Genomic DNA, 15,099 nt, shown 5'->3' with positions numbered 1-15,099 from the left:
ACTCTGATGCTAGGAGGGATTGGGGGCAGGAGGAGAAGGGGACGACAGAGGATGGGATGGCTGGATGGCATCACTGACTCGATGGATGTGAGTCTGAGTGAACTCTGGGAGTTGGTGATGGACAGGGAGGCCCGGCGTGCTGCAATTCATGGGGTCACAAAGAGTTGGACACTACTGAGTGACTGAACTGATAGAGATCATGATTTTTTAAATCTCTTTGTATAGGTCTAACTCAACTGGTTTAGGTCTAACTCAAATTGTTTAGAATTTGAATGTCCCAAGGCCAGGATTCTGTCTTTCTAATCATCCTCTTCCAACTGCCTAGTGTTTATTAATAAATACATGAATGAATGAGCAGATGCTATAGGCACAGGAAGTCAGGTCCTGTTGCTTTTTAGCTTAGAACCCTCCCAGGTCTGCCCTTCATACTAAGAACAGATTCCACTTGCTTTGAACTGTAGGAGACCAGACTCTACTTGGTCTGACTCTTGGGTGCTCAGTTACCTGCTCTTGTTTATCATCTTGCTTCCTCAGCTTCAGTCACACTAGTCTCTTCATTGTTTCTCAAGCCCCCTAAGGATGCTCCCATCCCAGAGCCTTTACATTTCTTGTTTCCTTTACTTGGAACCCTTTGCACAAACCCGCATATCTGCCTGCTGTGCTTTCTCATTTCTTGATGAAATGTCCCCACCCCGACTACCCCATTTAAAGTGTTCCTGTCCCCATAACCTCTGGCCTGTTTAGCCTGCTTTATTCTTTATCCAGCTTATTATGTTATGATTGCCTTCTCCTATTAAAGTTCAAGCTCCATGAGACGGAACTCATCTTCAAATCACTACTGCTTTCCTAGTACCTAGAAAGAGTCTGACCTATAGTGGTCACTGAATGGACATTCGCTGAATGAGAGAATGAATCAGTTCTTAACTGGCTGAAAATAAAGGGAAGCTCGTAACTTTCAAGACATTAGGCTAGGCATGAGACTAAGTTCTTTTCCATTATATTAGAGTGGGAATAATCTTGCGAGTGTGCTGTTATTCATTCAATCAAGGCATCTCCTTCATCTATCTGTCAGGAGTTAGATGCATGAAATTAAAAGAAAAAAAAAAAGCACAATGCATGCCCTTTACACTTGTGGTGCTCAGACTCCAACCTGTTTTCTTTTATGATCTACTTTATTAAGTCTCTTTCCTTCTAACTCTTGCCCGTCATTGTCATATATCCTGCTGAGCTTTAGGTGTGAGGCAAGGGGCTGATGTAATTTTCTGCTGTCCCCAAAGTCCTTCCCCATTGATGGAGCTCATTGAGGTCAGACACCTTAAATAGTGATCATTATCACATGCACTGGGCAGAATCATCAACCTCATTATGAAAGCAAGAGTAAATCAAATTACCCAGTGACCGGCATGAGCCTATGATAAGACTTTTTTTCTCAGATGCATCTAAATGTCTATCCGTTACACTGCCCCATCACACACTAGGTTCCCCAGGAAGCAGACTCCAAGACCAAGTTCAGAGAGGAGGGTATTTGGGAAGTCGTGGTGCCTTTGTGATCAACACATATGGAAGGGAGCAGGCATGGCAGCAAGCTCACATGCAGGCCCAGTGACAGTCTCCCTCAACCCCTCAGGAACTAGAGCTAGAATGTTCAAGTTCTCCTGAGTTGGGCCAAATTGGCCACGTCTCTGTACTCCTACATTACTCAGGAGCTGCCTGTGGAAGGGATGTGATCTCGGGCATGGTAGCTGAGGTGACTCCCAAAGGGACAGACAGCAGAGGGTTGTCTCTTCATTGAAGGGGACCTAGGAATGTAGAAAAGTCATCTCCCATGCTCCCTCAGGCAGAGGTCACTGCACTCAGTCCTTGTGACCTTGTTTTGAGGGCCGCACATCATCCAGAGGTTGGTGGACAGGAGGCGTCCTCAACCAGGGGCAATTCTGCCCTCCAGGAGACATCGGACAGTACCTGGAGACACTTTTGTTGTCATGACTGAGGGAGAGGGGCGTGACTGGTACGGGATGCTGCCAATCCTGTAAGGCACACGACAGTCCCCACAACAAATGATTGTCTGGTTTAACATGTCACCAGTGCCCAAGTCAAGAAAGTCTAGTTTCGATCTGGCCTTGGCCTCTGAAATGACTTTCATTGTAAATAGACAGTAAATAAGTGAACCAATCGGCTGCTGCTTAGAGAGCTTGATTACAATACACAGAGATAAATGCAGAGGGGAGAGAGGTGGGGCAGTTAGAAAAAGTCACGGGGCTAAAGAAGAAAACAGAAGTCACAAGGCAGGAGAAACTGAGTAAGGAGGAGGAGGGAAGAGAGAAGCTGTGACAGCTGTGATAGTCTGAAGTCCACAGTGGCAAAGGCAAATACAGAGAGAGGCAAACACATAATTGACAGTGAATGTTCTTCCCTATCTGTCCTCAGGTTTCCATGAATCCTTAAAATGCCCCTCATCACCTAGGCCCATCCCTGTGCCTTCCAGCACATTCTGAAGCACACCTGCATTAGACTGAAATCAAGATGCTTGTTACTGCTGCTATCTGCAAGTGTATTTAAAAATTCAAAAGAGGGGCTTTTAAACCAGGAAACATTTCTCTAAGTCTACACAAAAAAAACCCAAACACCCTTTGTCCTTACCTCAAAGCTCTCACAAAAAATTATTTTCTCTTCCAAACTGGTTGTGTTCTGAAAATGGAAAACGTCCAAATGGGAAGGAAAAAAAAATGAAAGTAATGATTTTTACCCACAGGGATGTGATTCCACCATTTCTGTTTGTGCAAACCTTTGTATTTTGGGACAGATGACAAAATGCTACCCTAGGCCAAATGCACAAACACCTTCATTTTCTGGGGAGTGTAAAAATATACCTTTCAGAGCCAGCCTTCCACTAAAATCGTGCCCATGTGTCATGAAACTGATCCAGCGCTGTGATGCTGGTCTCCCTGCTCTAAGCCCCCGTGAGGCCCAGAGGAATCTGTCATGAGGAGGAAGATGAAATAGGAAAGAAACAGGTACTTGTCTCATCTCTGCCATGCCACTGGACCAATTTCCAGGTAGGCAAGTGATGAAGGAGAGGCACTTGGCGATCAAGGTGAATGTCACCATTGAGCCTGAAAGCCAGTTTCTGGGAGCTTCTAAAATCTAAAAGAGGTCCATGCTATTGGTGTCCCACTCAGATTGCCTCTCCCCAGCTGGTGTAACCATTCCCCACTGTTGGCAGCACTGGCTGCTATGGTTCCACCACTCCCAGCTCCAGAGAGCTGGAAACTGCCTTGCGGGTCACTATTTCCCACAACTGCTACTGCTAAGTCGCTTCAGTAGTGTCCGACTCTGTGTGACCCCATAGACGGCAGTCCACCAGGCTCCTCCGTCCCTGGGATTCTCCAGGCAAGAACACTGGAGTGGGTTGCCATTTCCTTCTCCAATGCATGAAAGTGAAAAGTGAAAGCGAAGTTGCTCAGTTGTGTCCAACCCTCAGCGACCCCATGGACTGCAGCCTTCCAGGCTCCTCCATCCATGGGATTTCCCAGGCAAAAGTACTGGAGTGGGGTGCCATTGCCTTCTCCGACTCCCCACAAATCCATGGCCAATGGAGGACTGACACAGGGGCACAGAAGCTCCCTTGCCGCCAAATGGGGCCACATCTGAGGAGCAATTCGTGTTCCAGAGTTCCAGGATGGATCAGGTGGAAGCGAGTCTCTACTGCCATGCTTAGGCTGACTCCCTGACCAGTCTTCCCCACCTTATCCTGCTTCCCTCCTTCACACCTGAGAGCTGCTCTCTCAACAGCTGGCTTGTCCAGGAACCCTTGTGTAGGGCTCTGTTTCTGTGGAACATCACTGAAGGCGAGGGTGAGCAACTATCCTCGTATGCCTGGGACTGAGGAGCTTTCCTGGGACATGGGAATGTAAACGCTAAGACAAGAACATCCTGCACAAACCAGAACAAATGGGCCTCCTCTCTAAGGCAGATAGGTATTGGGGTCCTGAACTTTACCTTCTAGGGACTTGGGTGATCTGAATAACATTAATACACTTGGTGGTGTTCTGGTCAATCAGTCATGCCAAAAGGAAACAAAAAGTCTTGGTTTGCAGTATTTGCTAAATTGGCGGGGGGTGGGTAGTGGTGGGGGTGGTGGATCAATATTCTCACTATGGTGGTTGATTTCAAGCTCCCAAAGGTGTGTTTAACAATCAGCTCACAATTCCTATAATACACAACTGGCTCCCCTGAGCTAGTATAAGCCAGTTCCAGTGCAGAAATTCCCAAAGGATAAAACTGAGAACTTTTCCTAAGCTTCCTCCTGTGTTCCAATAAATGGACGGGTAGGGCCATGTAAAATTTTGTTCCTGTGGATTCTCTCAAGCAAATAAACCTAAGGTCTAAATTGGAGAATATAAATTTGAGCTCAAGGCGAAAGGACCATAGAAATAGGTTTTGAGAAGAGAGAGTAATGATGAACACCATGACTGCTTTCTGCGGGCGCCTGAAAGGCTATCTTTGAACTTAGGGAGACATTACCAGCATCACTGATAAACGGTTTTTAGATGGTATTTCTTCCAAGTTCCCAACACTCAAGACAGCATGTGACTGTTGAAGAAACTGGTTCAAATTATTTTGCCCTGAGATTTTACCTAATGTCTTTAGGCTGAAAATCATCTCCCATTTTACCTATGGGTTTCTTTATGACTTTTATCATGATGGTTTCTTTAAGCTGACCCGAGCTTTAAATGATTGGCCTACTCGTATGTCAAATTCATCCGTCCCCCGAGGACAATGGTAGCCTAGATTGCAGCACTAGTAAGTGAAATGCCAGCAATCATGAAATGTGCTTAAAGTTTCCCCCACCCCACCCTTTTTATTAAGTGTGTGAGTGGGGGAGGAGGCGGTGAAGGTTTGGCAACTCCCAAGACGGAAACAAGCTTTGTAGCCCTAATGTAGCAAGGAGAAACTGTCAACACTTAGGTGAAACAAGAGAAAAAGAGTGAACCAGGGATTTGATTAAGATTATAAAGCCTGCAAGAAATAAGTGATCAGTTCTTTCTTTTTACAGTGTCTCATAATGTGAGAACAAGAAGATCACTCAGTGAAACTCATGGCTTTTAAATTCAGAATAAAGAGTAAAAAGGAAATTCGTCTTCTGGAGTTATAGGAGAGTTTAATACTGCCAGAAGTCACTGGGTTCAGAGCTAGAGAATAAAAAATTTTGCCTTTACTGTTTTTTCCCCTATCATACAAGAAATACACTGTCATTATTTAAAAAAAAAAAACCTGCAAGGGTAAAAAGAAAGTAAAACACAACAGCTGTTTGCATTTTGAGGTATTCAATTTTCACTCTTTTCTTGATATGTACCTTTCTGTTGCTTATCATTTCTTTTCTAATATAGTTGTGATTATGTTGTAATTTTGAAGACAGCTTTTCCCCTTAATATATTACATGGCACAGTAGACATTTAGAAAAAGGACTATGTAAAGTTATGAATGCTATTAGACCTTGCTGAAAGGCAACATAAAAAGTCGTATTATTTATTGTCTACTATGTGGTAGTCACTATGCTGAATCTCATGCCACTGTGTACTAACAATAGAGGGGAGGAAATTTATCTCCTCTTCTTTTGGGTATAAGACATAATTCATTCTGTGTAAAGTTTTACTGAACATTTATCAAGCACAGATACTTTCTTAGATACTGGAGGATATAACTGTCAACAAGACTAAAACCATCCTGTCCTTATATGTTCTTCAGTGGCTCAGTCATGTCTGACTCTTTTGTGACCCCATGGACTGTAGCCCTCCAGGCTCCTCTGTCCAGAGGATTCTCCAGTTAAGAATACTGGAGTTGTTTGCCATTTCCTTCTCTAGGAGATCTTCCCAATCCAGAGATCAACCCTGAGTCTCCTGCATTGGCAGGCAAATTCTTTACCACTGAGCCGCCAGGGAAACCCCCTTATAGAGACGAGGTTAGGGTCTACTTATTGATTATTCACCTATTCATTAGTTACACAAGTAACTGTTGAGTTCTTTTAATATGCAAAACACTGTACTTTCAGATTAGATCCATGAAAAATCATCTTTGGAAAGGAGAGGAAATACACTGAGAAGTAAATACAAGAGAATGAAAGCTACTTCTATGTCTTTTATGTCTAGTTTGATTCTAATAGGCAGATAAGAAGTTATACTATCAAGTTGATAGTAAAGATAGCAATGCTAATAGCAAACACTTGCATAGCATTATAGCACCTACAGCGTGTTAGGCACTGTTGTATGGCTTCCCTGATAGTTCAGTTGGTAAAAAATCCCCCTACAAGGCAAGAGACCCTGGTTCAATTCCTGGGTCGACAAGATACGCTAGAGAAGGGATAGGCTACCCACTCCAGTATTCTTGGGTTTCCCTGGTGGCTCAGCTGGTAAAGAATCTGCCTGCAATGCGGGAGACCTGGGTTTGATCCCTAGGTTGGGAAGATCCTCTGGAGAAGGGAAAGGCTACTCATTCCAGTATTCTGGCGTGGAGAATTCCATGGACTCTATAGTCCATGGGGTAAGGCACTGTTGTAAGGGTTTTACATATGTTAACTCTTTGATCTTCACTATAACACTAAGAGATAGTATTACCATATTTTATTGGATTCAAAACCCTATTAAAGGGCTTCCCTGGTGACTCAGTGGTAAAGAATCTGGCTGCCAATGTAGGGGACACAGGTTCGGTCCCTGATCTGGGTAGATCCCAGATTGAAGCAGCTAAGCCCACGTGCTACAACTACTGAGCCTGTGCTCCAGAGCCTAGGAGCTGCAACTACTGAGCCCACATACCCTAAAGCACTGGCTCTGCAATAAAAGAAGCCACTGCAATCAGAACCCTATGCACCGCAACTAAAGAGTAGCGCCCACTTGCCACAACTAGAGAAACCTCATGCAGCAATGAAGACCCAGCATGGCCAAAAATAAATAAATACAATTATTTTTAATTTTAGACATTAGACATAAGGTATATTTTGATTTCAGAGCTGTTAAAACATGGGGGATATATCTTAAATTTGATGAAATATATTATTATTCCCATTTTACAGATGAGAGATAAAGAGATTAAATATCTAAATCAGTAGTTGAACCTAGTTAACCTAGTTTCAGCGTCTATACTCTTAACCAATAACTCATATCATTGGTGAAATGACACTTGGTTCAGGGGCACTGAGAGAAAAATTCAGGCTATATAAATCAACTTACTATGGCCCATACCAACAGAAATACAAGAGAGAAAAATCAGTGGTAGTATCAGATAGACTAGACAGTCACTGGCCTGTGTATTAATTCTTAATGGGTAAGGCAACACAAGGTGTGGCACTGAAGTTCTGAAACTGGGTTCCAGTCCCAGATTTATTATAACCATCTATGTGACCTTGATTATATCATTTTGTCTCTCTGCCCCTATTTTGTCATCTGTAAAGTAAGGGTAGGGCTGGGAATACTTTAGTACTCGTCAAACATTTTTGACTGGAATGCATAAAAGAATACATTTTATGCTGTGATGTAGTACACAGACAGACACACTCACACGCACACATCTTTTAACTGAAACCAGATACTTAGCCTTGCTTGTGTAATGTACTCTGATATTTTCTAATCTGTTCCATTTCATTCCATTAAAAAATTGCTGGTTGCAAGTCATTAAACTGATTTCAGGATTCACTAATAAGTACTTTGAAAACAAGTCATATAGACACTCTCTAAGCTTCTCTCCAGTTAGGAAATTCCACAGGGGGCCTCCTGGGGTGGGGATGAGGGCTGGAAACCCCAGGAAAGAGAGAGTTGACCCATTAGCCTTACAAACAGTCATTTTCTTTTTAATTGGATCATGTTCTTACTACCTTCAGCAGAAAGTTCTCATTATCAAACTATTTGGCAAATATCACTTTAGGGCAAAAATTCTCATAGTCTGTTCCACGGCATGTTTAGTGAGAAATTAATTGGTGTGTCTGAAAAAGGCTTTGGTAGTCACAGAAGTAGGACAGGAGAGTCACCGACTCTATGCTCCTCTTAGAGTTTTGATGTATATTAAGAGCTACAAGAATTCCCACAGGAAAGAAGTTTGCTTATCTTTATAACCTAGTGTTTTTCCAATCTTATTGACCCCAGAACTATTTTTTCAAGGGAGAGTTATTAACATCACAAAGAACATTAATGTTCTGAGGAACTTGGCTTGGGAAATGGCCCTTCAGGGGATTCTAGAACTTGTAAAATATTAATAACAAATATAAATTCTTTCTACTATTACAGAAAGAATTTTACTTTCTCATATAGAATTACACTTCTTGATGAGAAAAGTAAAATTTAGAAAAGAAGCCAGAAAATTGAGAAATATCCAGAAAAAAATCTTGAATTCTTAAAAAAAAAAAAGTTCTTAAATTCTTGAAAATAACAAAAGTGGACTATTTGCAGACTCCTAGGCTATTGAATACTATAGTATTGATTTGATCACTGACATATGAATATATTTTAAAAATATATAAAATTTTAAGGATAATATATTTTAAAATCACACTACTAGAATTTCTCCTTCTTCTTGGTTTACGTTGCAGAAGTCAATCAGAAGTAGTAGAATATTAAAGCTCAAACTAAAGGCAAGCTGCTGCTGCTGCTGCTGCTAAGTCGCTTCAGTCGTGTCTGACTCTGTGTGACCCCATAGACGGCAGCCCACCAGGCTCCCCCATCCCTGGGATTCTCCAGGCAAGAACACTGGAGTGGGTTGCCATTTCCTCCTCCAATGCATGAAAGTGAAAAGTGAAAGTGAAGTCGCTCACTTGTGTCTGACTCTCAGTGACCCCATGGACTGCAGCCTACCAGGCTCCTCCTTCCATGGGATTTTCCAGACAAGAGTACTGGAGTGGGGTGCCATTGCGTCTATCAATGGATCAAGGTGATATTTTACAATGTTTCCTCTTCTCATTTTCTCTCAGATCTAAGATAAAAGAAACAGCCTCTTTAACAAGTAGAGACTGGGCCACCAAGAAGAAACAGTGAATACTTCAGTAAAAGGCTGCCTCTTCCTACTAATAAAAGAAGAAAACAAAGACAGCTGGTAATGTAATTTTCAAAGGTGTGTGTGTGTCTGACAGAGACACACAGAGAGAAGGAGACAGAGAAGTGACTGTGTGTTGAGGGGGTGCGGTTAATGGTTCGTCCTTATTTCTCCTTTCTTTTAACTGCGAAGCTTCAGAAATCACTCTATTATTATTCCTGGTAAACTGCAAGCAAATTATTAAACACCTATCAACTCAAACTCATTTAATATGAGCTTAGTTGTATTTTTCAAACATATTTTTACTTTTGGGGAGGGGGAACTTCTTTTTCTTTTTATAGAACATAAAAAATAACAGCAAATAAGTGACTTCAGAGAGGCCCTGACTCACATACGGTTTTGATGGCGCACCCAATTTCTAGTGCTACTTTCTACAGATCAGTTTGGCAACACATAACAAAAGCCTTACAAATGTAAACATCCTTTAACACAGCATGTTCCATTTTGGGGGCATTTATCTTATGGAAAGAATCTGAGGTATTTATAAAGGTGTGTGAAGAATATTAGATATGATATGCAATCTTCGATAAAGAACTGAAAATTTTGAAATAACCTTAAGTGATTGAGTGATTTAGAATTGTGGTAAATGTGGGACAGCCACAGAAGGGAATACTATGCCGTCATTTAAAAAATGCACTCTGCAGAGGAATATTTAAATATACAAAAAATATTTTTATTATAGTTCTAAGGGGAAAAAGCAGGTCATAAACATGTAAAATATTTTTATCCCTGTTTGGTTTTAAAAAAGGGAGAGAGAAAATCTGAGTACACACACACACACAAACCCCTGAGAGATAGACAGAATGTGTATAAACCACATTTTTTATAGTGGTTATCTCTAAGTGGTTGGATTACAGATAATTTTTCTTTCCTGTTTGTACTCTCTGCTTTCCAAAATCTCCTTGAGGGGCCTATATTACCTCTGTAATTTAAGAAAGAGACAACAGAAGGAAATAATCTTTTATCTTTAGTCTCAAGATATCCTATTTCTCAAATATCCCTTTGGCCAAATTGGTATTTTGTGATACCCATAAGCAAAGCTTCTAAGCATATATTGATACTCTACACGAATACTTAAGAAATTGGTGACCTCTGGGGCTGGCTCCATATAAGCAGGTCAATCAGTGGATTTCTGAGTGTCCGTGTATACAGGTCTGACCTTTCTGGATGTGGGCACCATGTGATATGGGTTGAGAGGTATGGAGATGTTCCTCCTGACCCCTTGAAGTTCTCCCCTTATAGCTCAGAGATTATGGCTGACGTTTCATCCCCAGAGTCATTCCTCAGGCTTATGGCTTTTCACCTTATTAAAATGCAAATAACCCAGAAATAGTACACATTAAACTTTACCTGTCACCTGGGTTAAATGAGTATAACTTATCATTTTCTGATATTAGGCTTTAACGGGGGAAGACATAGGAATTCAAGTAGGGCAGGCAGAGAGAATAAAGAGTGAATGAATATATATATATATATATATATAAAACATCTGAGGAACAATTAATATGCATAATAGTAATATTTTTATTTATGGTTTATGAATCACTTACATGTTATTGCATTTAATCTCAATTAAATCGAATACAATGGCTCTGCCACCAAGGCAATTTAAGCAGACCAGAAATTGGGGGAAACATAGAAGATAAAATGTGCAGGATTTAAAATTGTTCTGGAGCCATTCTCAAAAGCCACAATCCCACTCAATTATGTATACTGCTTTAATTTGCCTTTCTTTTTTTGACACTTTCTAAGTATTTGTGATACTATCCAAATAATGAGTGCATGTTGATAAAAAGGTCAGACCCAGTCAAGAAAATAAGACAACTTCTTGTTTCATATACTATCAATGTATAATGAAAAGAGAGGACCACTACTTTCCAGGAATTTTTGTTCTAAATAAAATGGCCAATTGGAGACACACATGAAAGCATTAAGTCAAATACTTTAAAATGTTTGTGAGCATGGATCTTTCTATTAACCTGTGGAAAATGGAGAAGAAAGGAAAGGACTAGAAAATGGCAAAAAAAAAAGAGGAAGGCAGAAGCATGAAAGGAGAACATATAGAATTGCTTCTTCTCTGTTAAAATCTATCAATTTACTAAAAGACAGTCTATTGTGGTGGTTAAAAACAGACTCTGGAGCTGACTTCTTGGGTTTGAATCCTGGCTCTGTCATCTACACCCTTTGTGACTGTGTCTCAATTTACTCATCTTAAAAATGGGTATAATAATAATAGTACCGACCTTACAAGTTGCCATAAGAGTTAGGTTGGGTCATATTCATAATATTGTCAGGCATAAGGTAATTGCCTTAAATGATGGTTCAACTCCACCAAACAGAAATAAACTCAACATGGATTAAAGATCTAAATGTAAGACTGGATACTCTGAAACTCTTAGAGGTAAACATAGGCAGAACATTCTTTCACATAAAATTTTCAATCCATCTCCTAGAATAATGGAAATAAAAACAAAAACAAATAGGACCTAATTAAACTCAAAAGCTTAATTTTTGTTTGCACAGCTAACAAAACCATAAACAAAATGAAAAGACAACCCACAGAATGGGAGAAAATATTTGAAAACAATGTGACCAACAAAGGATTGATCTTCAATATTTACAAACAGGTTATGTGGCTCAATATTTAAAAAATGAACAACCCAATTAAAAAAAAATGGGCAGAAGATCTAAATAGACATTTCTCCAAAGAAGACACACAGATGGTCAAGAGGTAAATGAAAAGATACTCAATGCTGCTAATTATTAGAGAAATGCAAATCAAACTACAATGAGGCATCATCTCACACCAGTCAGAATGGCCATCATTAAAGTCTATAAACAATAAATCTTAGAGAGGGTGTGGAGAAAAGAGGACCCTTTTATAGTGTTGGTGGGAATGACAACTGGTACAATCACTATGGAGAACAGTATGGAGGTTCCTTAAAAAACTTACAACAAAGCTATCATATAATCCAGCAATCCCACTGCTGGGCATATATTTGGAAAAATACATAATTCAATAAGATACATGTGCCCCAATGTTCACTGTAGCACTGTTTACAGTAGCCAAGACATGGAAGCAACCTAAATGACCATTGACAGAGGAATGGATAGAGAAGATGTGGGACATATATTCAATGGAATGCTACTCAGCCAAAGAATGAAATAATGCCATTTGCAGCAACATGGATGGACATGGAGATGATCATACTAGGTGAAGAAAGTCAGACAGAGAAAGATGAATATCACATGGTATCATTTATATGTGGAATATAAAAATATGATACAAATGAGCTTATTTACAAAACAGAAATAGACTCATAGACTTTGAAAATGAATTTATGGTTACCAGAGGGGAGGGGTGGGGGAGAAGGATAGATAGGAAGTTTGGGATTGATACATGCATTGTTATATTTATAGCATGTTCCAATATTATACTTGCAGTTAACCAAGGCTATTCCTCTTGGTTATTAATTATAGCAATATATTCACTTATAAAATATAATATGTATTAATAATATATGGATACTATAATTAATTATAAAATATAATTAATAAAATAGTAAAACAAAAATAAAAAGAATGAACAGAGGTCAAGGATAAAAGACAGATAAGAATAGTTAGGGAAAGGAAACAGAATGGGCTGAAGTTCCAACTTACAGGCAGGGAGTATTTAATCAATTATATAAAGAATCATAGATTCACAGTAATATATATTGAATTGTCATATAATTATATGATATTATAAGTATCAGCTTTATGAAGTGAACTGCCATGAGTAAAGATTCAAAAATATTACTCAATTTAGCACTTGAGAATACACTGTAGGAAATAATTGTGCATTAGCTGAAGAATGGACAAAATGATCTAATTGGTCCTCCTCATCTTAACCTTCTGAATCCACCCACTAAGTCATATTTCAGGATGATTTGTGTCTCTAGTGCATCTGGCAGAGACTATCATAATTCAACTCTAAATAGCTACCAAGATGCAGTGAGGAGGGTAAGAGATGAAAGTGGTCAATGACTTACTGGAAAGGAAGTGCTGGGACGCTGGGCCAAAGTCCCTGTGGGCTTCATGCAGCTGCCTGATGCGGTCCTCAACGGCCACCTGAGAGGAAGAGGAGAGAAATGATGTCCTCTCATCAGATATAATGAGGCTCAGTTAAAACAATGCACCCTTTTTGGTAAGATCTTTTGAGCTTCTAAGGTTGGAACACTAAAGCAACGATTTATAACCATTTTAATATCCGCTTACCTTACATGCTCTCCAAGACTGATTTTTATCAAACTGAGCCCAAATGAGAAAGATTTGCTCTTTTGACAATGTTAAAATGAGACTTTTAAAAAACACTCTGCTCATTGGCAGCCATGAGTGAACTACTGTTCCAGTTAGTACCACCAAAATTGCAAGCTCTTAAATTTTTCACAAAAAGATTTGGTTGGGAGGTCACCATTCGCCATTAAACTAGGTGACTGAAGGAAATCAGAAATGATAAATATTTTGTCTCAGCCTCTTGTCATCACCATTTTTAAAGAATCATACTGACTGATAATTAATGGATACTGAATGATATTTAATCACTGATAATTAATAAGTAACTAAGAGTTGCTTGATACTTTATCTAAGAAATAAGAGGCAAGGTTTTAGGGTCAATGGTGAGAATAAAAAAAATTTAGATTTTATTGAACTTGGAAATTACTGGGAAATATACCTTTAACTGGCATGGATTAAAAATTGCCACTGCTTTTTTCCTATTATGTTTTTCTATACTATACTGACACAGTAGTCTGTCAGCTTAGTGACAGAAGAAAGGGAAAGAATTTTACGGACAAAAGCATTTTGCCCACTTTATATTAATGGTGGCCCTAGGCATCCTAGCTTTATAATTTCAGACCCTGATTTGGTTCTGAGCAGGCTATGCTAAACCAGAGGTTAGTCAGTGCTTGCCCAGAGCCATCAGAGATCAGACAGGTTCATGCCTGTAAAACACATCTCAAATTCAACAGAAAAGTGCCTCAGGTAGTCTGGTCTAAAGTTGACTCTGACCTTCCCATATCAGTCAAGTACTTAGCCCAGATCCAGCACAGTCTTCTTGTTGGACGTTCTCCTTAGCCTTATCCATCTTTGCTGGGACCAAATATTTAAAAAACCAAGCAGAGTTCCCAAAAATGAAGAGTTTGCTTCATTGTGATGCACACAAACACACGAGGGACATTTGAAACCTACTTTCTCAGCCTTATGACCCTGCTGCTGCTGCTCAGTAAGTAAGTTGTGTTTGACTCTTGGACTGACTGTAGCTCCCCCAGGCTCCTCTGTCCATGGGATTTTTCAGGCTCCAGTACTGGAGTGCGCTGTCATTTGCTTCTCCAGGGGATCTTCCTGACCCAGGGATTAAACCATGTCTCCTGCGTCTCCTGCATTGCAGGTGGATTCTTTTTTATTTTTTTCTAGAGTAAATTTTGTATTTAAATCTCTTTACAAATTGAATTCAGTTTTTTTTATATTTTATAAAGTTAGTTTATTTATTTTAATTGGAGGCTAATTGCTTTACAATATTGTGGTGGTTTTTGCCATATATTGACATGAATCAGCCACGGGTATACACGTGTCCCCCATCTCGAACCCCTCTGCCACCTCCCTCCCCATCCCATCCCTCTGGGTTGTCCCAGTGCACTGGCTTTGAGTGCCCTGTCTCATGCATCGAACTTGGACTGGTGGTCTGTTTCACATACGGTAATATACATGTTTCAATGCTATTCTCTCAAATCATCCTACCCTCGCCTTCTCCCACAGAGTCCAAAAGTCTGTTCTTTGTGTCTCTTTTGCTGTCTTGTGTATAGGGTCATTGTTATCATCTTTATAAATTCCATACATATGAGTTAATATACTGTATTGGTGTTTTTCTTTCTGGCTTACTTCATTCTGTATAATAGGCTCCAGTTTCATCCACCTCATTAGAACTGACTCAAATGTGTTCTTTTTAATAGCTGAGTAATATTCCATTGTGTATATGTACCA

General features: G+C 39.9%; 1 protein-coding gene across 8 annotated transcripts in view; it reads right to left on the bottom strand.

Moving 5' to 3' along the window:
• Nucleotides 1-15,099, bottom strand: part of DMD (dystrophin) — a 2,254,125-nt gene that overhangs the window by 235,142 nt on the left and 2,003,884 nt on the right. For all 8 annotated transcript variants that reach the window (XM_040266338.1, XM_040266336.1, XM_040266334.1 and 5 more), the window contains one exon: nt 13,110-13,188. In XM_040266338.1, the coding sequence (XP_040122272.1) occupies nt 13,110-13,188 (79 nt within the window). The remainder of the gene's footprint in view (nt 1-13,109; nt 13,189-15,099) is intronic.

This window comes from Oryx dammah, unplaced genomic scaffold (assembly GCF_014754425.2).
Source record: "Oryx dammah isolate SB20612 unplaced genomic scaffold, SCBI_Odam_1.1 HiC_scaffold_23, whole genome shotgun sequence".
NCBI lineage: Eukaryota > Metazoa > Chordata > Mammalia > Artiodactyla > Bovidae > Oryx > Oryx dammah.
This window is presented reverse-complemented; position numbering and strand designations above follow the sequence as displayed.